The sequence below is a fragment of the Theobroma cacao genome, chromosome 3 (assembly GCF_053813885.1).
Source record: "Theobroma cacao isolate CCN51 chromosome 3, ASM5381388v1, whole genome shotgun sequence".
Classification (NCBI taxonomy): domain Eukaryota; kingdom Viridiplantae; phylum Streptophyta; class Magnoliopsida; order Malvales; family Malvaceae; genus Theobroma; species Theobroma cacao.
The window spans coordinates 43,649,009-43,671,969 of NC_142641.1; the positions used below are offsets into that span (position 1 = coordinate 43,649,009).

At 35.1% G+C, this 22,961-nt stretch overlaps 5 protein-coding genes across 6 annotated transcripts; 1 reads left to right on the forward strand and 4 right to left on the reverse strand.

Annotated features, from left to right (window-relative positions):
- Positions 1 to 175: 175 nt before the first annotated feature.
- Positions 176 to 2,938, reverse strand: LOC18606358 (Glycine cleavage T-protein family). Its single transcript, XM_007039917.3, has 5 exons — positions 2,468 to 2,938; positions 1,561 to 1,814; positions 1,291 to 1,389; positions 937 to 1,095; positions 176 to 860 (listed from the first exon to the last, which is right to left on the reverse strand). The coding sequence occupies exons 1-5, from the start codon at positions 2,890 to 2,892 to the stop codon at positions 616 to 618; spliced, it is 1,182 nt and encodes a 393-aa protein (XP_007039979.2). The 5' UTR covers positions 2,893 to 2,938; the 3' UTR covers positions 176 to 615.
- Positions 2,939 to 11,057: 8,119 nt separating this feature from the next.
- On the forward strand, positions 11,058 to 12,036 carry LOC18606359 (ankyrin repeat/KH domain protein (DUF1442)). Its single transcript, XM_007039918.3, has 2 exons — positions 11,058 to 11,214; positions 11,316 to 12,036. The coding sequence occupies exons 1-2, from the start codon at positions 11,155 to 11,157 to the stop codon at positions 11,904 to 11,906; spliced, it is 651 nt and encodes a 216-aa protein (XP_007039980.1). The 5' UTR covers positions 11,058 to 11,154; the 3' UTR covers positions 11,907 to 12,036.
- A 368-nt stretch (positions 12,037 to 12,404) lies between these two features.
- Positions 12,405 to 15,365, reverse strand: LOC18606360 (Class I peptide chain release factor). 2 transcript variants are annotated; one of them, XM_007039919.3, is made up of 7 exons: positions 14,930 to 15,355; positions 14,544 to 14,603; positions 14,363 to 14,445; positions 13,350 to 13,414; positions 13,229 to 13,262; positions 12,937 to 13,007; positions 12,405 to 12,780 (listed from the first exon to the last, which is right to left on the reverse strand). In XM_007039919.3, exons 1-7 carry the CDS (start codon positions 15,222 to 15,224, stop codon positions 12,690 to 12,692), a joined length of 699 nt encoding a protein of 232 aa, XP_007039981.1. In that variant the 5' UTR covers positions 15,225 to 15,355; the 3' UTR covers positions 12,405 to 12,689. The 2 variants fall into 2 exon arrangements, 1 of the variants encoding a protein (XP_007039981.1); XR_001927194.2 differs by having other exon boundaries at positions 12,745 to 12,780; positions 13,115 to 13,262; positions 14,930 to 15,365.
- Positions 15,366 to 15,811: 446 nt separating this feature from the next.
- LOC18606361 (glycine-rich protein) lies at positions 15,812 to 18,416 on the reverse strand. Its single transcript, XM_007039920.3, has 6 exons — positions 18,240 to 18,416; positions 17,166 to 17,764; positions 17,003 to 17,083; positions 16,829 to 16,904; positions 16,620 to 16,712; positions 15,812 to 16,308 (listed from the first exon to the last, which is right to left on the reverse strand). The coding sequence occupies exons 2-6, from the start codon at positions 17,742 to 17,744 to the stop codon at positions 16,103 to 16,105; spliced, it is 1,035 nt and encodes a 344-aa protein (XP_007039982.3). The 5' UTR covers positions 17,745 to 17,764; positions 18,240 to 18,416; the 3' UTR covers positions 15,812 to 16,102.
- Positions 18,417 to 18,850: 434 nt separating this feature from the next.
- Positions 18,851 to 22,669, reverse strand: LOC18606362 (DHHC-type zinc finger protein). The gene is made up of 7 exons (XM_007039922.3): positions 22,259 to 22,669; positions 21,461 to 21,707; positions 21,282 to 21,373; positions 19,995 to 20,118; positions 19,831 to 19,916; positions 19,679 to 19,744; positions 18,851 to 19,276 (listed from the first exon to the last, which is right to left on the reverse strand). The coding sequence occupies exons 1-7, from the start codon at positions 22,451 to 22,453 to the stop codon at positions 19,148 to 19,150; spliced, it is 939 nt and encodes a 312-aa protein (XP_007039984.3). The 5' UTR covers positions 22,454 to 22,669; the 3' UTR covers positions 18,851 to 19,147.
- Positions 22,670 to 22,961: the final 292 nt, after the last annotated feature.

The window sequence follows — 22,961 nt, forward strand, 5'->3', positions numbered from 1 at the left end:
TTTGTTCTGCCAAAGACGGACTTCAAGAAACCATATTCTCTTTTTCTCACAAATTCTCAACTGCGAATAAACAGCTTGGTAACAAACATCCTGATTATAACAAATTGAACGTAGGGTAGCTGTGTTGCACCATGATCCATAGAGAGGCAGACGATTTTTAAGAAAATCATGGACATTGCGGATACAACATACGATGATTTCACATTTATTTCCTCACAGCAGGTATTATATAGTAGCGGATAAACAATGGTAATCACCCGATTCCACAGTGTGGCAGTTCTTTCCTTTCTAGTTTGGATACCTATTCGCTCTCCAGCAAACAAGTTTTCTCCTGGACTATGATGAACTGATTATGGAGCATCAATGTACCACGATTGGAACCAACACCAGCCAAGCTAGTGGACATACTGAATCCTCAAGGCACATTTTTAAGGCTTATGACGTTTCCCTTGGAGAACATCCTTTTATTTTTTTCTTTCTTTGGTGAGAACAAAAAAATGTAAACAAGTTAGCAGTTATAAAAGAAAGTTCCAACAAGTTGTACTGCTGCTTATAACCGTGTGAGGTGCCAAGCCAGGCCAACATCCGGAGGACTATCAAGGAATGCAAAGCAGTCTATGCAACGGCACTATGTTGTTGATGTTCTTGAAACCATTCTGTGGGCCACCAATCTGGTCTAATGGCCTCCACCTTCACATCCTCCTGTCCTTGTAGTGTCAATGAGCCAAAACCTTTGAAGGCTTCATCCAGCCGCAAGACACCCATTCCACAAAAGCCAAGTGCAGTGATCACAGTCCCTGCCTTCTTACCGGAGGCAGTGTTAATCACTTCTGAACCAGGGGCAACTTTTCCCTCCACCTCTGAAATAACAGAAAGGTGTTAGTTGTGTTGTGCCAAGATAATTAACTTTATCAAAGCCCAGTGGAGGGAGGCTACCTTTTCCATTTTCGTCAAGAAACTTTAAAGGAAGCAAGCGCTTGCGAATAACCCCCCTGTGGTGTGTACGAGCTATGAGTTCTTGTCCCACATAGCACCCTTTATCAAAGCTGATTGCATTTAGGCCTGTGAAATTGTATTCAAGTGGAATTGCCTCTCCTAAACAACATAACAAAAATGTCACAACAGAAAGACCAGACAAATAGATCTAAACTCCGAAAACAAAGGAGAAACATCTCATAATAAATTGAAGAAAAACAATAAGAAGAATAGCCAAGTTAAAAATAAAGTTAGAAAATGCAAGAAATATTCAAGAAACTTAAGTATACCATTAGCAACAAAGCAAACAGGCACCTTTTGGAATTTCAGTTGAGCCCTCTGCAACTCCCTTCTCTAATCTCCACAGAAGATAATTCTCTTCATCTGTTTCTTTATCAGACTCAACTAAAGGTGCTGCAACAGACAAGAGAATATTAAATTTTGCAGTTTAAGCGACCAGTGGATTGCTGACTTCTATAGAAACAGTACATCTTAAATTGATTCTTATCTCAAAGCCAATGATTTATGTTAAAAATGTAAATAAGAACACATTCTTCAGAAGCAACAAAGGTTTGGTTAACTCACGTGTTGTACCGGATGGAAAGATCCCCCTAAAACCTAGACAACCCAATCTGGGATCCTTAAACCATTGCCATCCAACATCATTGCCATGTGAAGCTGTTGTGCCAGAACCATCAACACCAATTCCCCAACCAACAGAAGCAGCCTCTGGTTCTTCAACAGTTGGTGTCTTTCCAAACAGGTTCTGACCATACCTCTGCCAGCAAGAGAAGTCTTCTGCCACATTCTCAATTTCTACCTTAGACCTCAACCGGTATCTGCAACAGCAAATAGAGGAACGACTGTCAACAGAAATTTTAAAGTTTGCATTACTATAAAAGAGAAACACACATCACCAGCTGGTATAATAGTCAATGCCTTAAACTAGCTGGTATAGTAGAAGAATGCCTTAGAGATGCAAGAACATTTTCAGACTTACATATTCGACAAATCATTTTTAAAACAAAGGCAACACTACCAGAATTCATACTGATTGTGAATTTAACAAATAATAATACTCTGAGGAACTACAAAGCGATACAGACTGATAGCTTATCTGCTTTAGACCTCTCAGCCAAAAAATGTAGTAGTGATTCAAGCAAGTTATCAAACAGAATATCTAAAGTCGCAAGTAAGGCATTATACATGGCTGTTGAATGCCAACACTGAAATGCAGTCTATCCAGCAGAGGCTTATCAAAACGACACCCAAAGTAGCTACTAGAATTTGCAAACACAAAAGAAAGCATTTTAAATAAAGCTAAAAACAACAGAAAAATTTAACCTGATTTTAATCAAAGAATGAGAGATCCTAAGTAATTCAAATGCACAAGCTATACACAACAGAATATTATTCTCCCAAAATCAATAAAATTCCCAGTTACGATTAAAACGGTCCAATCTCTAAAAAAATGTAAACTAAAAGTACCCACTTCTTAAAAGTCGCCAACAACTCATCCAAGATCGAGCCATCGACATCAGCCAGAATCTCCACCGACCCACCAGACGCACGACCCGGACCCGACCCAGTCCTATCGAGCTTCTCTTCGGCGCGAGGCGGCCTATACAAGAACAAATCATACAAAAACCTTCCTTGAGGCGTCAAAAGAGCTGCATACATAGGAGGAACTACGACAGAGGCCACGTTTGTCGTAGGAACGGGGGAGTTATCTTCACGCGGGGGTTCACCGAATCGCCGAACATCGTTTGTTAAAAGACCCTGAAGGAATTTGATTGTTTCGGGTCCCGAGAACCGGATTACGGACCGCGATTTTAAGTGAGAGCAGAGAGGACCGGCGTTTTGGAGGTGGTGAAGGGAACGATGGCGGATGAGAAGAGAGGGTACGAAACGGCGCATTTTGGTGTCGTTTCGCCGGTGGAGATTTGGGTTGTTTTTGTGGAATTTAAGGTTAGACGAATCAGGGAAGGGAGCTGTTTTGGGTGTTGGCATGCGTGGCGAGTTGGGCTGGTGACACGTGCGCTTCGGTCCAGCTTTTGGTTCTCGACACTGACACGTTGTTAAAGGGTAGACACACACAGATGTTGGATAAAATAATAAAATTGTTGAACGAGATTGAAACTGTTTTAATTTTGGGGATGAATGTGGGCTTTGAGTTGATGTTTAGATTGGGTCATAACCCGAAACAAAATATGGCTTTTGGATCATTGGTCTGGCCCACCCAAAAGTCATGACTCATTGGCATTAGGCAGCATTGCCTTTGGAAACATCATTTCATATTGCTCATTGTTTCTCTCTTGCATTCCAAAGCTAAAGTAAATGAATCATGAAATATTGCTTTAACTTTCATCCTTCGAAACTATATTATTTTTTCACCTCGAATGTATATATATATCTCATTAACCATAACTATAAAAATAATATTCATTTTTCTATTCCATTTTTTCTTTCAATTTTGTTTTTCATGAAAAATGGTGTGATTGAAGTAGATAGAGTATAACCAAAAAAAAAATTTGATCAAAGCATATACAAATTATTTTTCTAAGTTTAATAAAAAAAGAGAATTTGATCATGTAGAATGCAAAATACATATAAACATTTCACAAACATGAGACCCATATTCGGTTACATGTTCAAACCAAATTGGTTCATTTTAATTTTCTCTGAATTTCATTTTCTTCTAAGTTACGTAATGTTAAAAATTCTATTGCTATAATCCAATATCAAAACAACCAAATTTTAATCTCATTTCCTTGAAGGAATAACAGTCCTTTCTCTTCTTTTATCGTTTTCTTCCCTTAAATAATAATTTTTATTAACATAATATATTAAAATTTTAAAACAAATATTTAATAATTTTTAATAAATATATATTTAATTTAAAATCAATTAATAATAAGTGAAGAGATTTTTATTATATTTATATATTTCTAATATTTCTAATTTAACATGTGTGAGACAATCATTATATATATATATATATATATATATATATATATGTATTATAACAGGACTTATTCATTTTATTTTATAAGATGTGGACTAGAGTTATAAACAAGCAAGAGAGATGGAGAGTATGGTAAGAGATTTGAACCAAATTTTTTAAAATATAAAAACATATGCATTTAATTTTAAATCAAATAGTAAGAGGTTAGGGTTGATGATATAACAAACTATTAAAATTAGGTGATTATGTCCAGCCTAATACTGAAATTAATTCTAATTTTAGGAAGTCCACGGTTTCGAGACAAAACAGCTATTGGATAATTCTTTAATTTTCAACAGATTCCATCTACATAAAAAAAAATAATTTCAACAATTAGCATTTGATTATTAGGAGATTTGAAAATTTGCAGAGACCTAGGCTCCGCCGCAAAAAATGGATTATGCTGATGCTTAAGCGGTCGAGTCACAGAATTCATCATGACTGGGGCAAAGATTATTCCTGCAAGTTGTTGTCCTGATAAACTAAAGTAAATATATATTTAATTTAATTAAGTGAAATAAGAGGTTTACCTAATTTTGTTTTCGTAGTGTTGGGGACTTTGGAGTTTGGATCACCACTTTACCTAATTTCTGATTTCTCATTTATGACTTTGAATTGAATCCAACTCCGTACCATTAAGTATTTCTCATTTACCTAATTTTTTAGTAATAAAAAATTGTGTGGTGATTATCTGCATGAACATGCCCAAGTAATAATCACCCGCACTAGCTTCTATTGCTTGCAATAAATAATTATCAGTGCCAATCAACTTCATTTAATTAGGTAACCACTTGTTCGTTCCAAAAATTTGGACTCCAAGCTTAGTTTATTGAGTATTTATTAAAATTAATTAAGATTTTTTTATATTAAATACAGTAATAGACCATTAATACAATGAATTTTTATCATATTAAAAAATATTATTTAATATGATAATTTAAATTTTTTAAAATACTCAAAAATGAATACTTATAAAATTTTGACAAAACTATCTTTTTGTTGTTACAGTAAAATTTTTATAAAATAATACTCGATAAATTAATAATCTTGATTAAATAATATTTTTTTTCGATCTCGACTTGAAACCAACATGATAAATTAATAATTCGTTAAATTTATAAAATAATACATTAAAAAAAAGACATTAGTCTCACTTGATATATAAATTAATAATATTTTCATACATCAAAATTTTATATATATATATATGATTCAATTAAGAAGTTTTGTAAAATATGACTCTAATGTTATTTATTTTTCTTTGAAATTGATGTCCCTTAGATCTCATCTCTAACTTTTTTTAATGCATTAAGAAGTTCCGCTATAGTGTTCTCTTATAACAAGAAAAAATTATGCAATATTATTGTTACTTTGAATATATATTTGCGCGAGATTAACTTCAATATAAAACTATCATCTTCAATTTCATTTTCATTGTCATTTTTTACGACGTTCTCAATAATTTACTAGTTAAGAATAAGGATAATTTGTAATTCGATAATTAAGTAATATTCATATAATCAAAATATATAGCACTTAAATGTTTTGAAAAAACAAATTATCTTGATAAAATAATTTTTATTAAATAATTTATAAATTATTAATTTATCAATTAAATAATATATCAATTAATTATTTAATTTTATTGATCTAAAGAGTATTAATTTATAAAAATTTTACTGTATTTGAATTTTAAACTTTTAGATTAAAAATCTCAAATTTAATTTCATTGCAATTATCTAATTTTGTTTTTTTTTATCTCATCTTATCTAAATCTAACATGGAAAAAAAAAACAAATTGAAGTGAACCTAATCAAACATCAAATGATCATAGATCATTTTTTTTGGAAGGAAGATAATGGCCAACATGAATATTTTAGCATATCGGAATTGTCCCACTGTCTAGCGTAGCATTATCAAAGCTTTCATCTTGGAATCAATTAAGCTTTGCTCTGCGTAATGGTTGACGTAAAATCTCAAAAGAGTCAAGACGGGAGGAGGCCGAAGGCTTCAGCCTCAAGTTTCGTACGGTCTCTGTTTTCATACGGATGACGAAAGAACCTTTTTATGCATTTTGACTTTTGCGCAACCTCCTGGATTATTAATCAAAATCAAAATTGATGGGCACTAAAACAAAGAAAAGAAAGAAAGCAGAAGAAATTGAAAATTGGGAACGAGACAATAAAATAATCATTGCGGAAAAAAGTAATTGTTGTTGTCTTCGTCGTCATCGTCGTCATCGTCGTCAGTGATGATCTCAAACAGAAGGGAGAAAATGAGAAGTTCTTTCTCTCTTTAATGTAAAATAATGATAAATTTCGTAATCTTAAGTGCCTACTTCAAATTCTATGTTTCTCTCCTGCAACAAACATGTGCCGCACACTCCTAGTACCATATAAAGTATTTTTTTAAAAAAAATTTAAATTATAAAAGTTTATATATAATTTATTTTTAAGATAAAATGAGCATTTTCAAAATCTTCGAAACATATTATATATATATTTTTCTAAATTATATCATGTCACATGTGTTAAAAGAAATTAAAATGAGAGGCTAACTAGAGAGCATATGCCTTAGCAAATGAGGGAGTTCAACTTTAGTCTTCTGTTTTGAGAACTTTTAGTTAGTAGGGAGGTACATGGGAGGTGGGTCACTTGTATTAAGCTGTTGGTGATGGAGTGGTATTTCGGGCAACTTGGAGAACTCTGAAAGGATCCTGGATGTGTACAGGGGAGTTTTTCAACCCTTTGATTGTTTTTCTAGTTTTGTTGGATTCTTCTGTGAATGATTGTGTTGATGTATAGGGGCCCTGCTTTTATTTTTGTTCCTAGTTTCCTCTGTGGGTGTGTGGCTAAGGTTGTGCTAACCTTACTGCTGGTTGGGGAGTGTAATGTGTTGTTTTTGGGGACACCTTGAGATAGCTAGGACCTGCAAACTGTTTTTTGATGTTATCTGCAGGGTGTTTTTTTTTGGGAGAGGAGGATGTTTCTTCCCTTCGTTTGGTTGACAATTTAGCATGAATTGAATAAAATTCAGCTTTTCAAAAAAAAAATTTAAAATGATCTAAATTAAGATAAATTAGTTTCAATAATTTTATTTAAAATACTATTTTTTTGTAAATAATAATTTTAAAACTTAGATGAAAACTAAAACTCGTTCCCTCATTTCCATTCTCGTTCTCGCATCCGAGCATTTATCTCATTAATTAGTACATAATCTTCTTACTTAAAGAATGAGATTCAAATCTTCCTCTCTCAATTATATATATAAAAAAAAAAACTAAGACTCGTTCCCAACAGATTGAACTTATCTCCTCTCGACTTAGCTTTCTTTTTGGGTGTTGATATGTCTACAAATTATTAATCAAACAAAGTTTGGATTCTCCTTCCATTGAAATGATAAAATACTTTATTATTCATTCTTAATCTTCCACTCTTGTTAATAAATATGTGATAAGCATGGAACTTAAAATTAATCAGCAACAGGTAAAGTTTCAACCTAAGTATATAAATCAACACAAAAGTTAGATTTAAAATAAAATAAAATAAAATAAACATTGTCATGTCATCCAAGATCAACTCAAATATCATATAGTAGAAATCATGCATGTGATTTAGTGCATGTTCACATATATTAGATAACACGATGCAAAAGACTTTAGAAAACTTTAATATTAACTTTCAATATATATACACACGCGAAAGTCCATAGTTTGGATTAAAACCATCGGTGAAAATCAGCAGAAAAAATATTTGATTATTTCAAATTGTTTGATTTCAAGGAAGACTGTTGCCCTTTGAAGGAGAAAAAGAAATAATTTTGCTGATGTTTTAGAGGGTGGCAAAGACATGTTAAAGTCCATATTCAGTTATTGACTTGGCAAAGCTTGTTCATGCAAGTTGGTCAAAGCTATATCCAATCAATGTCCATCGAAATACGTTATTTACTATATTTGGGACTTTGCCTTAATCAATTCATCACCTAATTTTTTTGGTTATTCTGGTGGAAGCCGACTCCGTACCATTACCCAACAAAATTCCTGTGAGCTGTTTATAAATTATTGTGAGTTGACAAAAAACCATGAAAATGACCCAGTACGAATGGTCATATTAACATTTTTACTTATCTTTTAAAGCCATTTAATTAAAACTCACAATTTAGACAATCAAATAAAAATAATTATGATAATATATGTTATTTTTTGAGCTTTATATGTATAAATAAGCGTCCAATAGTTTAGTGGACAAGACTTTATTTTATATTTATATTAAAGACATGGTAAAACTCTTTCTGTAACATCAATAGTAAAATACAAATTTACAAATGTATTGATTTTTTTAAAATGATAAAACACATAATTTTATTTCTATAAATTGATCATGTTAATTACAATTTTATATTTTATCCTTTATTTTTACTTATAATAACTTTTTAAAAATGAAAAATTAATTAAACAAAAATTAAAATAAATTTAGTAATAATAAGTAATTTAAACTTTGAAATAAACTCAGCGGATCATATTTCTATTCAAATACAACGTGAAGTCTTTGTTTCTTCGTATATGGATCACCACGGCGTAGCCAAGCATATTTTCCACGGCTGCAGTAGAATGAGTTACATTTTCCACGTGGCAAGCCAAGCGGGCCAAAATTAAAATGTTTAATGTGCGTGGTTCTGAGTCAAAATGAAGAGGCGCCGAGGGAGGGGATTGGTACGGCCGGTCTTTCTGTACATCACGGACAAGACATACGGGAACCCGTCTGCGTTTTGACTTTCGCCTTTGCCTTCTGGATGTTTCATCTGGACCCCACATATTCACCACATGCCCCCCTGCCCCTGCCTCAATATTCAATTTTTCTGTTTACCAAAACTGCACTCCTTTTGACACTCATTTTACATTTAAACCTCTCACCTTCTACACTTTGAAAATTAAAACCATCAAGTTCGCAATTTTCATAAGTTCTATCTCTTCTTCTTATTAGAAAAAGGGTTTAGGGTAATAAAGTGAAAGTATATTAAGATATCATTATTAATTACAATTGATCTAATCGATAAATTACTTCATATTAACAATAAGAAAATTTTTGAATTCGAATATTATTAATAGTAATTCTATCATTTATGAATATTTCTACGTATGACATGCTGAAAAATTGTAAAAGGGTACAGTAGAGTTGACAATAATCTTAGAATCACATGAATGCGTGATAGTGGCACTGAAATCCACTCAACCCAAAAAAGATAGGAGTTGGGGAAACAGATGAAAACACCATAATGGCTAACCATATATTCATCTACCTTGAATACTGCAAATGAGTCCATGATCATTGAACTTTAGTCTATACAACTTCAGGGAAGTTTATCCTTCTCATTATCTTTCAATTAAAATTATCCTCTTCAAGAAGAACCCCACTTCCAGTATAGAGCATATCTTTATCTTGACTTAACATAACAAATTCATAAAACATCATAAATTCATATCTAACTTCTCTTATAAAACCAATAACAATTACAAATTTTTTCCCTAGTCCCCCCACCCCAACAAGTAGTACTAGTATTTATACAAGAGTTAATTATGATTTATGAGCTTTCTCTTACACCATGTTTAATATATATATATACACACGTATATACTTAATATCCAGTGAATTTTGTGATTCTTTATTTACACGCTATGAATAAATTATATTCTCACGAAAAAGTAGATTATTAATTTTATCTAGTAAAATTACAAAAATACTAATAAGTGTGAACAAATAGACTATTTATTAATTGATAATACTTGATAATTTCATTATGTAAAACCAGTAGTTTAATTCTTTATAGGAATGGAAGTTATTTACATAGTGTTAATTGATAAAAAATATATTAATAAGGTGTTAATTGAAAAAAATTAAAAAATATCATTTTAAAAAAGAAAAAACTATATATAAAAGGTGTCGATAGAATTTATTCTATACTTATTGTGAAACCTAATTTACCTAAGAAAGAAAAGAATTGGGTGCATGCATGTTTCTTTCGATTGTTTTGCGTGGCAGATGCGTTTGGAATAAAATCAAATATTCACACTATAACTTTGAGTCACATTGCCACAAAAATACGGCAGCCATTATCTTCACATATGGAAGCAAAAGATTCGACAGACGCGGCCTTATTGCCTTTTCCTATTATGGGAAGGGAGGACACATGTTACACAACGCTGGCTAGCTGCTACATTGACTACGAAATGAGTGAAAGCTAGAAACCTAGTACAACATATATATCCTCAGTTCCTCAACAAATTAATTAAAAACAAAACTTAGTTTAATAGAAATAACATGTCATAACCCTTCACCAAAATTTTGGATGATGATGGTTGCATCATCAAATAATTTAATAGACGGTATGCAAATTATAAAATTTGACCACTCCTCCTAATTATATCCTTGATGAATGAGTATATATAACATGATGTTCATATGAATTTCATGTGCATGATCATTAAAATTTATAATTGTGAACCTATAAGCACATTAAGAAATCAAAAGTAAAAGAAAATTTTTATGATACTCAATTTATATCAATATGAATTGAATTTACATGTAAAATTTAAAAAGTGGATTAATTTAATTGAAAAAATGAAAAATGAGAGTGGAAGCATAATCCTAAAACTTTAATTATAGTAAAAATTTACAAGAGGAAAGTAAATTGATCCAACAATAATCCAGGTTAGCATTAGCTTAAACTTTGAATAATTCCCCAAATAGGTGCAGTTGCGCGTAGATGCTTCGATCCCGTTCAAACAGTTATCTTAATTAGCAAGCTACCAAACCGGTAATAGGAGTGTAATAATTAGGAATTATTCTAGGAAATTTCCGTGGACCACCTGGGTATTTGCAGAGAATTTATTAACGAAACTGACATTTGAGAGATTCCGAAAAACCGGACTGTTTCACATCAGTGCTGGAAACATTAGATTAATAGTAATCCATAGTAATCCTAATCCGCCACACGTAGGATTTGTCTGTCTGGGTCCATTGTCAACGGTCCAACACAATCAGTTTTCAGGACATCTTTTTGTCTCGAATAAAAACCCAACGCCAACTGCTCTTCTCAGCTTGTCTACCAAGAAAAGCACAACTTGAAAACGGCCAGACTGAGAGACAGAGAGAAACGAAAGAAAACTGAAGGAAGAAATGAAGCTAGTTTGGTCTCCAGAGACAGCATCCAAGGCTTATATTGATACTGTTAAATCTGTAAGCGCCGAGCAACCGTTCTGAACCCTGATGCCTAATTCCTTTCCTTTTTGGTTTTTCATTTGATTAATCGGTTCTCGTTCTTCTTGTTTTGTCTGCAGTGTGAACTTTATCATGAATCTGGTGTAGCAGAGCTTGTTTCAGCCATGGCTGCAGGCTGGAACGCGAGATTCATTGTGGAGACGTGGTCACAGGGCGGAGCTACCATAACAAGCATCGGCCTGGCGGTTGCTAGCAGCCATACGAACGGAAGACACGTCTGTATAGTCCCTGATGAAAGATCAAGATTAGAATACGTCCAGGCCCTGGAAGAAGCCGGAATGTCGCCTGAAGTCATTGTTGGAGAACCTGAGGAGGTAATGAATGGATTAAATGGCATAGATTTCATGGTGGTGGATAGCCAGCGAAAGGACTTTTCCAGGGTCTTAAGGCTGGCAAAACTGAGTAACAGGGGGGCAGTTCTGGTATGCAAGAATGCTAATTCCAGAAGTGCTTCAAGTTTCAGATGGAGAAGTGTTATCGATGATGGATCACGCCGGCTCGTGCGTTCTGTGTTTCTCCCTGTGGGGAAAGGCTTGGATATTGCCCATGTAGCAACCAGTGGAGGAAATTCAGGTTCAGGCAAGGGCGAAAGCCGGTGGATCAAGCACGTTGATCGACAATCAGGGGAAGTACATGTCATACGAAAGTAGAGTAATTTCCTATTACTCCTGTAGAAAAGGAGAATACAATTGTATGTACATTTCTTTTCAACTTTTTTGTTCTTGACTCTTGACTTGTACTTGTACAGAAATTTTGAACCTGAAAAGTTATTTAGAAGAACATTCCAATTTCCTGGTTGAATCAATTAATAGTTTCAAGGGTATTTTACACCATATTTTCTATTTTCTCATCCATAATTATTTCTGGCCTGTATATGTACAGAGCAATGATTATGAATCTGGGGCAGCGAGCACCCATAGGACCGGTTCTTCTTCTTTTTGCCTTTTTTGTTTTTGGTGGGTTTTGAAACTGATATATGCTCGTTAGAAGTTACTCCCTATTGAGAATTCAAGAATCTGAACCCTGTTTCATCCATGAACCAGCCTGCGGCGAATATCCAAGAAATAAATAAGCACACAGGTTCAGACCTTTTTAAGTAATTGCGATTTCAGAGCCGCTTGAACAAAATTACTCGCGAAAACCCTAGAGACCATAACAATAAATCCTCCTTGTACGATTAGCTGTGACAAACATGAACACGTAACAAGATTTTGGTGCGTAATATCTTTAAGAATGATGTGCAGCGGCCTATAAATATAATGGATCAATGGCTATTTTACATCAGGAGAGAGTAGTATTTCTTCCCACCCATCAAAAACTTTAACAAGAAATATGGACAAAACACTTCTTTAAGCTCCCTTCCAGCTGGCTACTCCCTTACTGATTTGATGATCTTCAGACGCTATAAACCTAATGACTTATGACACCATAATTTAGTCCCAACTGTCCCGACTTCTTCTAAATGCTTTCTTGTCTGAAAGGGCCTTCTTGCTTTTAAGGCGTTTTTGCTCCCCAATTGCAGCCCTGTAAAAGGATGGAAACACATATTAATTGCAATCCAGAGCCAATAGCGAGGAATATCATTGAAACAAAATTCAAATATTGCCTCCAAAACAACACAGAAAGAAAACAGGTAAAGCAGCTGGCAGTGTCCACTTGTAAATGTTGGTGAACTCTTACATCTTTGCAATTTTCTTCTTTTGCTCTTCTGATGGGGGTGGTGGCACATAAGCAGCAGCATCAATGATTGTCTGTTTGGTCAAGAAAAAAGGACGAAAAGATCATTAGGTCATCACCATATCCAGAAATCAAAAGATCAAACAAACAGCATAATCCAGCAATTGCAAACATATTATACCGTAACAAACCAGATATGTTTGTAATTGCATCTTTGATGGGTAACAACCAACTGCTAGGCACACTATAGCAGCAAAACATAATTCTTAGAAAGAGAGAGGGAGTATTTAAGCACCTGTAGTTTTGCCAGAGCATCATCAATGTTACCCCTGAACAAAATACAGCTCAAACGAATTACATTGGTAACACATTAGAAGAAAATTGAACAACAAAAGAAACAGGGGAGAGAAACAAACTTCTGTGTCCTAGTCTTCGTTGAAGAAATCACAATTTCACCATCCTTGTTTATCCGATTTTTTTCCTGTTCATAAATAGAATAGTTGAGGTCATAGAAAAATGAGAATTCCTAGACATAACCAGATCTAGGGAGATCTAAACTGTAAGCTAATTCATTCTGGGGCAGTACTACATGTGGATTTAATGTAACTTTGGTTTAAACTCCCCAGTGGAAGACCCTAATTCATAGTAATAGGATCAGAGTCATATATCTCATATCAGCAGAGCATCATGACTACTTAAACTACAGCACTTCTGTCCATGTTGGTGCTAATTTTTAGTTCATTTTCATTTATTTCAAATATCAACAAAATATAAACTCAAGTTCAGAGGAGATGCCTAGAGACTCAAGTGTCCTTTTTTCCCATTTCAGCCCATGCAACAAGGTCTTCTTTCTTCACTTTTATGGCCTCCACTCATATCTTATCACTCCTCTTCATTGGTACTTTCACAAGTTTGCAGTGTGAAATAACTAAAAATACCATTTAAGTTCCCTTATATAATCCAGAATTAGCTATGGATTTCAACGTTTTACGCTTATGTTGGTTTTGCTGTGATCTTGACAAAACAACTTTAAATTAATACAAACCACAAGTTACATTGCTTGTCATGACTAGTATAACTGCACTCAAAAGACAAGCACACCAATAGTAGATTTTATTAGGAGGGGCAGAAGGAGGAGAAGAAAGGCAGAGAACATAATAGTTTCATGCTTCTGCCAGTCTTGGCAAAACATAATTTGAAACATTCTCAATGTTCGACCATGACACATTTTATTAGAGCTTTATTTTTCAATTCTTAATATGTGAGAAAGAAGTCAGTATAGAATCATAGCATTGAAACGTAATTCTAACAATGTAAAATCAATCTGTCAGATCCCTATAAAGACATATCATTCTTATTTTGATGGCAAATGTTTTCTAATATCATAACTTATTTAAAGATAAGCAACTAATAGATGGCAGCGACAAACCAGTTGCATAATCCTCTCTCTGATCCTGTCACTCAGCCAATATGCGTTTTTTACATTGAAGCGCATGTCCACCTTGGTGTTAACTGTACATTCAGCAACGAAAATTATCTACAGGTCTTATCAGCCAGGGTTTAGCGTCTACAATGACATGGATTGTGAAACATGAAGAGGATACAAGTACCTTTGTTTACATTTTGACCTCCAGGGCCACCACTTCTTGCAAAACTCACAGTAACATGATCTGCGAAGAGTTTATAAGTGTAAAGGAGAGGAAGAAGCATATAACTTCCGCATAATGCATCCTTAAATTGCCTTGTTAAACTGTGCATTCAGCTCAGAAAAAAAAAAAAAGAGATAACAGCATTGTTGCAATAGTTTCACGCTTTATTTTCATTTACTTTTTAAGTTTCTATACAGGTTTCCATTGATTTATATCTGTACCTAAAAAAGAAAAAAAAAACGAAATGAGAGAAAAAAAGCTACCAAACAAAAGAATTTATTTCCTTTACTTCTCCGTGGTATTCGCAATAACCAGAAAAAAAGAGTGAAAACAGAAAGCATAATTACCCAGAGTGATTTGTGGGGTGGGCTCATTCCCGGCGGAGCTGGCTCGCTCTTCCGCTTCCTGCAGGAGCTGTTGCACTTGCGAGAGGCGAGCAGAGACTTTTCTCTCGGCACTGGCGTCTGACGCGGCGCAGCGAATCCGGCTGAAACTGATTCCTCGGCTGGGGGTCACACGGATGGTCCCACAGAAACCGGGCAGAACCGCACGAGCCGAGGATGATAAAGAAATGGAAGATAGCGGTGAATGATAGAGGATTTCTTTGAGGATCATGTTTGCGCTTGTCCTAATAACCGCCATATTAGATTCTGTTAGAATTTTGTAACCCTAAATTTTAAAAGTTTTACAACAAGATTGGAGCTGTTGTTTTCAACTTTTGCATTTTAGCTTTTGGTGGTTCGAAAAACTTCTGCTATTCTTCCAGTTTGGGAAATTGCGACTTGGATTTTGGAGCATCCGGTGAAATCTGTGGCGTGGGTTCCTCCTTATTTCTGTGTTTCATGTGGCCTGCCAGGTGGCACATCGCTTTTTGATCGGACTACGGATTGGCCAAGGCTGCCTTGACCATTTTCTCTTTAGCCAATAGTCGAATCACTAGTTCTATACTGTAATAAAACAAATATAATCCTTTTGTATAAATGGGAGATCGGATTTTAACCACAACATTTGAAAATTACTGAATAAAGACTGACCCCAGATTAACAATCCAGTTTTCAGGTTCTCATTCCAATCATCAACATATAAATAACAATATGACATGCCTTGTTCAATACTTGGCGGTCTGTCCTCCATGTATGTCAAACAAGGATCAAGAAAACAGGATCCACCATTAAAAAATTCATCACTAAGTGAACAAAAGCATAAGAAAGAAACCATGAAATCCGCAATCATCTCAAATTGCAAACTTTATATACGGAAAACTCGATATCATAATGTGTCACACTTAAAACTTAGAAGGGTATCATTTGCAGCAACTATATAAACCTCTCTGCATTAAGCACCTCGAAAGCAAAAACCCCGCTACAACAGACCTGATAAAATATGCAACCGTAGAGCTGAAAACTAATAAGAAAAACAAGTGCTCTAAACTAGAAAAGATGGCTATGACCAAGCATAGAATGCTGTATGAGAAAAGGCAATGCCCTCTTCACTGCAAGATCTACTCGGTGCCTTCCAACTTAGCCCCTTCGCTTCCCCTGTGAGTAAGAACTCTTATCTTTCAAAACAGTCGAACCTCTCATCCTCATAGACTGCTGGCTACTTGAGGGCCCTGCCCCGTCTCTGGCACCCAGCATCACTCTCCCTGACTGCTGAGAACACTCATTAGAAGGAAGTGCCCATCCTCCCCGACCTGCCTGCCCATTCTGTCCACCGCGACCAGCCCCTGAGACAAAAAATTGCAGCAACAAATATGATTTGATGTTATAAGGTGTCAAAAAGCATCGGGACGGAGTTACCCTCTTCCTGCCCCATAGTACCCTAACACATCCACTATTGACATATATTCTGAAAGAGTTGACCTGGTTTTATGTAAAAGCTTGTACCAAAAACATACTGTTAACAAGAAGCGTGGCTTGGACCAATTGCACAGGTAAATAGAGGAAGCACAGCCTTGCTCCTCCCTATAACAAGTGATGCAAAATGTACCATGCAAAGAAAGAAGCATATCTAAATTAAATAGTAAGAAAATCTTACCTATGCTATCATGGCCAATAAAATTCCCAGACAAGCCAGGCAAATGCTTTCTAGCATTTCCATTCCAAGCTTCTTCAAAACCAGAAAGCTCATCTGGAAAATTCACCAACTCAAAACATTCACTTTAATTGCCATGGACCTGTTAATCTACCTATACCAACATATATATTGTAGCACAAAATGCACTGTTGTATGTAACATGTGTATACCTTCATTCAAATTGTGCAAGGTTTGCATTGTATCCACCCTACCATCTGATTTCAGCTTTCTTGTGACTGAATGACCCTACAACAAAAGTTCTACTCATAAATACACCCTACACTCACCCTCTAATCAAAAGTCAAAATTTATATTGAACAAGAGAAACAAGATTTTAAAGCTACCTTGTCACGAAGTCCCCTAGAGACCCTGTGGGTTGCTTGCCCTGTGGTTGTATCAGCTTCCTTGCTTTCTTCAAAGGTGACCTATTCCACAATTGAGGGATGTAAGAGGCAGAGCAAACTTGGGCTTATTAATGAACACATCTTTAACGTCAGAACTACTTACCCCATCACTTCCAGTCCTCCTTGTTTTGGATGAAGTATGGTAAGCTCCATTAGCACCACCATAAGTGACAGTGGAGCTCTGAAACGCAAAGCTACGAGTTTGAGGCTGTTGCTGTTGTCTATCATACAAACTATTGTAACCATTCATATATTGCAAATGCCTGTTCCTTCTCTCAGACTGTCCAGCTTCATCATCTGGAACCTCAACATAAGGTTCATCATTCGACCTACCATGCTTTCTTGGATTTTCTTTCCTCTCTTTATCTGCTTCTTCTTTTTCATCATCAGAATTTAGTTCTTGGATAATTGGACCTCTTGATCTCTTTGGCTCCGGAGGCTGATGCTCAATAAACCCATTTGGATGCATATCAGGGAAAGGACTTTGGCCGGGGCCAAAGAAGCTTGATTCAAACATGCCTCCAAAGGGTCGTGCGAAGAAAGGGTCATCAAAAGGGTCCCTTCCTCCAAAGAAATTGGAGAGTAGACTTCTAGGACCACCAAAGCCTCCAAAGCCCCCAAAACCACCGAATGGATCACCAAAATCAAAAAAAGGATCCCTTCCACCTCTGCCTCCCTGCATTTTCTGATACCCTCTAAACTCTGAAAAGAAAAAGCCCTAAATTATCAATTTTCAGCACACCAGAAAACCAAAAAAAAAAAAAAATTCAATTACTTATATATAAATAAATCTAAATGTTTATATAATTTTGTCTAGCGATTACATAACAAAGAAAGCAACACCAGTAATCACACTCCAAGTCAATAATTTTTACATTTTATTTAAATAGAAAAGTATATAAAAAAGCGATCGTATCACACTTCAGAAGCAAAGATCGATCAAAATCCTAAAACCAAAAATAATGAAAAACATTTCACTTAAAACAACAATCAAAGACAATAAATTGTTCAAAAATAAATAAAGAAAAATTCTATTCTATTTAAAAAAGGAAGAATTTTGTAAGAAACAATTACGAAAATAAACTAATCAGTGATTGGATAGAACGTGATCATCGTAACATGTACGCTCATATTCAATGGAAATTACACCCTAAAAATGGAGAGCGGGGGACAGTACCTTGGAAAAAGAGAGGGAATTGAGCCAAATTGGGGAGGATCGAAACCCTAATTGCTCCAATAATTGATCGAAATGTGTTTTGGGGGTCTTTTCACGTGTATCGGGTTTTACGCGAATTTCGGGTTAAAAAGAGCGAAAAAATAAGAGACGTGAGTGAAACCGCCTAATTTGCAATGAAGAGAATGGAAGGTACTAGTACGTGCGGGAGTTCTCCGCAATATTAACGCCTCAATCCGCACGTGTAAAGCCACCTATAAATTTAAGTACAGTATAATCTTATTTTTAATTCCGTAAACCACTTGTTAACTTTTTTGTTTCATTAAATAATTCTACTTAACTCAGCCAAAATGTTTTTAAGTTGTAGCATTCACTTTGAAGTTTTCTACCATAATTTATGTAGAATCAAATTGTACTATGGTTTATGAGGCACTGAAATTACTGATATTTCCTTACGTCAAAAATATAATAGATAAATCACTGATATTTCTCGTTGTTAACTTTACTTATTAATTATTATCACGACTAATCTTCACCATTTTTGAGTTTTTTCAAGTTCATTTAACAAGAATATTTCCAAGTAATTTAGTATGTTCAACATTAGAAGAATTAGAAGCAACCAAACTCACTGACCATACAATTTCAAATTACAGGCAACCAGGTTGTCCTGTTGGGTAAAAAAATAATTTTTTTTTCAAATTTTCAATCATTACAAACAAGAATACAAGCTCAAATGGAAAGATTACATGGCAAGAGGGAGATGCAGTGACAATGTTGGGCTTACATCAGGAAGGGCAGGTCTCAAGCAATTTTTAGAGACAATGTCATCAACTGACAAAGATACAACATGTACATAAGATGCAACCCCAGTTCTCATGAGTGGTTTCAAGCTTGTTTTGCTAAACCTTTAGTTAATGCTGCTGGGGTGGCTCCCAGTCAGGCCTTGTTGGATATTCCAAACCCTGAAGGGACGGCATGCATCTTAAATCCTCCTCTGAATACGCTGGGATGAACCAGAACTTCTTCTCTGTTCCAAACACCTGAATATTCAGAAAAGCAAAAATGTGATATCATGATTAACACTGAAATCTAAATGCACGGGGATGCATAAATTAATGTCATACATTACGATATTGAAGTCACTTGAGGGGAAGTTTTCAAAGACGTACTATTATAGAAAATTTAAGGGTTTACATGATATAAGTCCTTGAATTTGCTTCCAGCAGGGTCTTTTAACTAGACTCCGTGACAGCAATGATAAGATATGCATTTTGCAGCATGGAAATGTGTTAACATCATTCCCAGAACAAAAAAGTATTATGGTAGTAAAATTTAATCAATGCTTAACGTTTATAAAATAGACAATTGCCTCAAAGACACTGGATACACTGGATAAGTATTAGAGCCAAAGGGAGGTTGGGACGAAAGAAAAAAGAGGCAACCTGTTCAAAGTTTTTCTTCCAACCAAGGTCATAACGCCACTTAGGAGTCGTTTTCTTCTCATATGCCTGAAAATAAAATTGAGCAAAGCAAAAATGTGACCTTTACTAATTATATGGGCAACAAAAGGGAACATAAGTGTGAAAAAAGTTACCTCGATAGTGGTGGTATTGGCTCCCACCAGTGTTATGTGCATAATCAGAAAGCCCAAAATACTCAGTGCAAATGCAATGTTTAAAACTGAAAGATTTGAATGAGAATAGGTTAAAATAAAGACAACAAATTAGACTGAAAAAACTTAAACAAATAGAAACTTACCAAAAGTGATAAAAGTAGCTGCAAGTGTTCCCGGTGTTTCAGCTATCTCACCATCATTAAAAAATTCAATAAAAACCCGCAATAATGATAAACTGGAAAGTGTTGCCCCCAGAAATGTGTAAAACTGCATCAAAATTAAGCAAAACAAAATACAACTCACATCTTTTTCCTTTCTATAGATGCCAGTTAGTCATGTGTCTAACAGTGATACATACTCGCATAAGAATCTATTTAATAGGATAATCATTAACATAAGTACAAATAAACCAAGAGAAACAACCAATAGAAATCCAGCAGTAGCAGGAAAAGAAGTGTTTGAAAATGTAAATTTCTTTTTTTTTTGAGAATGAGAAAGTGCAAAATTTTAAGAGTTAGAAACGGAGCATATCATTCACTATGATGACTGGTCAATACAAGCTCAAGTGCACGTGCTATCCCACAAAAAATATACAAATCCCAAAATTATCTAAGTTCTATACATATATCTACCACTCTTTCTCATTACACTCTCCAATCATAGCATTTATAAATTATGAGTATGGGGGACAATGCAAGGATTCGATTGCTCAATATAAGGATCATATGGATTTTAATGGCCACCAAAGAAGACAACTTCATCATTCTGAGGTTCACATGTAAATTAATGAACTGTGGACAATGTCCGCACACAACAGTCAGATATGAGCATTCACTCCGATGGCAACTTTCCTACTCTGGCCTGGTAAAACTGATTAAAGAAGTATAGTGATATCATCTTCTTTTTGAAATAAAAAATATTGATGTTATGAGCAACAAATTAGGGGATCATAAGGCACAAAGGTACAGTAGAGAACAATCAAATTTAGGTTTCTAGTTTTATGGTCTGTAAGTTAGTAGGCCGCTAGAAGAATAATCTATTATGCATCTAACAACATGAAGAGAAGACCCTACTTGATGCATCATAAGTTCAACCACCCTATTTTACTTTCTGTTTTCCCCCTTCCCCTATCCTGTTGTGGCTTGTTCAACATATTGACAGTCACCATAACTTCCTAGGTTAAATGTTCATGGACTGCACCAGGTCAAGATGATTTTCAGCTCTAGTACTAAAGCAAGGAAATTTTAGGCATTAGAATTTGACAATAACTACATTACAATTCTTTGACTAATCAACAATCCAGGTAATAATGAAAAATGTATTAAACCGTCCACTTCCATGGCCTTAAAAGTGAATGCATCAGCCTAATTAAGCATCAAATAAATGACAGCTGCATGAGACTTGTAATGGATACATTAAGGTTCACATACCAAGAAAAGAAGGAAATACTTGTAGTTCAATGCCCCGACACAGTTGACGACCCAAACACAGTGATGGTCCATTTTTAATATACACCTCTTACCTGAAATCAATTAATAAACCAGGGTTCTTTCACTAAAGATGGCATCACAACAAAGTTACCACAGAAGAATTCGTCTAGAAAACTCACAAACAGAGCAGTGATGGGTGCGAGGTGGTTTAAATTGGTTGCACTTCCGGCAGAAACGTATGTCTTGGTTTGGAGAATCACCAGGCACAGCTGACTGATTTGAACCTAATTCTGGACTTCCATAACTAAAACTCACCAAAGGATCAACTTCACCTTTCTCCTCATCCCTCGGAGGCTTCCAATTTGGTGGAACTCCCCCAGGATCCGTTAGAACAACAGCGAAGTAACTCCAAATTACCATCACCAGCTAAAAAACCAGGTAAATAAAATTCAAAATGCAGCACTGCCATCTAACAAAACTAATTACGAATGCAAACAAGGAAAAGAAACCATAAATATTGCCATCCTACGACAACTAATTCCAAGTTTTATCTCTTTTTTCCTTTTAAGTTCAGGAAAACCTAAACCTCATAAAGTCACATAATATACTCTTACATCTTCATTGCAAACAGAAACAACAAAAATTCACAAGGATTAAGTTCTCATATCTCATTTATCATCACAAAAGAAACCTGTATTTCATCACCAATCAAAACTAAAGCTAAAACTAAAATCCTTTGCCCTTTTAAGTCCAGCAAAACCCACAAAAGCAAAATTCAACTACATTGAAGCATTGAACCTCATAAATCATAAAACCACTTATATTCACTCTCTTTTATCATGAATAATACGACACTTCATCACCATATAAAGAAAGAAACAGCTAAGCTAAAATCTTTGGTCCCCGTAGGACCACCACCGACACAAACAAGCCATCAAAAAAGCGACAAAAGAGAGCAAAAGAAGAAAAGGGTATACCAGAAAATGAAACAAGAAGATGACTGCAACAGCGGAAAGTGCATCAAAGCCTCCAAGAAATAGACTTGGGCCATAATGAGCAACGACCACAGCATAGTAAGTAACCCCAACGATCCCAAGAACGAAAACAATCATAATTGAACCCAGGGCACGTAGGGCCGTACAGAATTTGAACACGTTCCATGCCATATTCATTTTGAGTTTGGAGAACAAAGAAGAAATTTTCGGGCAAAACAACAACAACAGTTAAGAGATTAATTTGGAATTCCGATTGGCGGTGGAGTTCCGTTCCCCGAGTTTGGGTCAATAATTAAAATGATGAGATTGATATTTCTGATGTTAGATTTGAATTGGGAGTCAGCCTTTCAAGTTTTTTACCCAGTAAGGTAAGGATTGCATCATAAATAACATAAATCCAGGTCTACTGAATAAGAAAATGAATTTTGTAATCTTTTTCCAACACGTTTTTTTCTTGAAGACCACCAGCAAGATGATTTTGGAGGTGATGGGCCGAGATTTATTTGTAACTGGGACTGGACCAGGAGCAACGAATTAGGATTGGCGGGGCTTGGCTCGGATATCAAGGATCTTGGTTTCAGTATCTTATTGGGCCTAGCGAACCAATTTCAGTGAATAGTAAAGCAAGTCGTGGATTCAAACCAGGCCTTCTTAAACAATTGGACAAAAATTAAACAACCCCTTC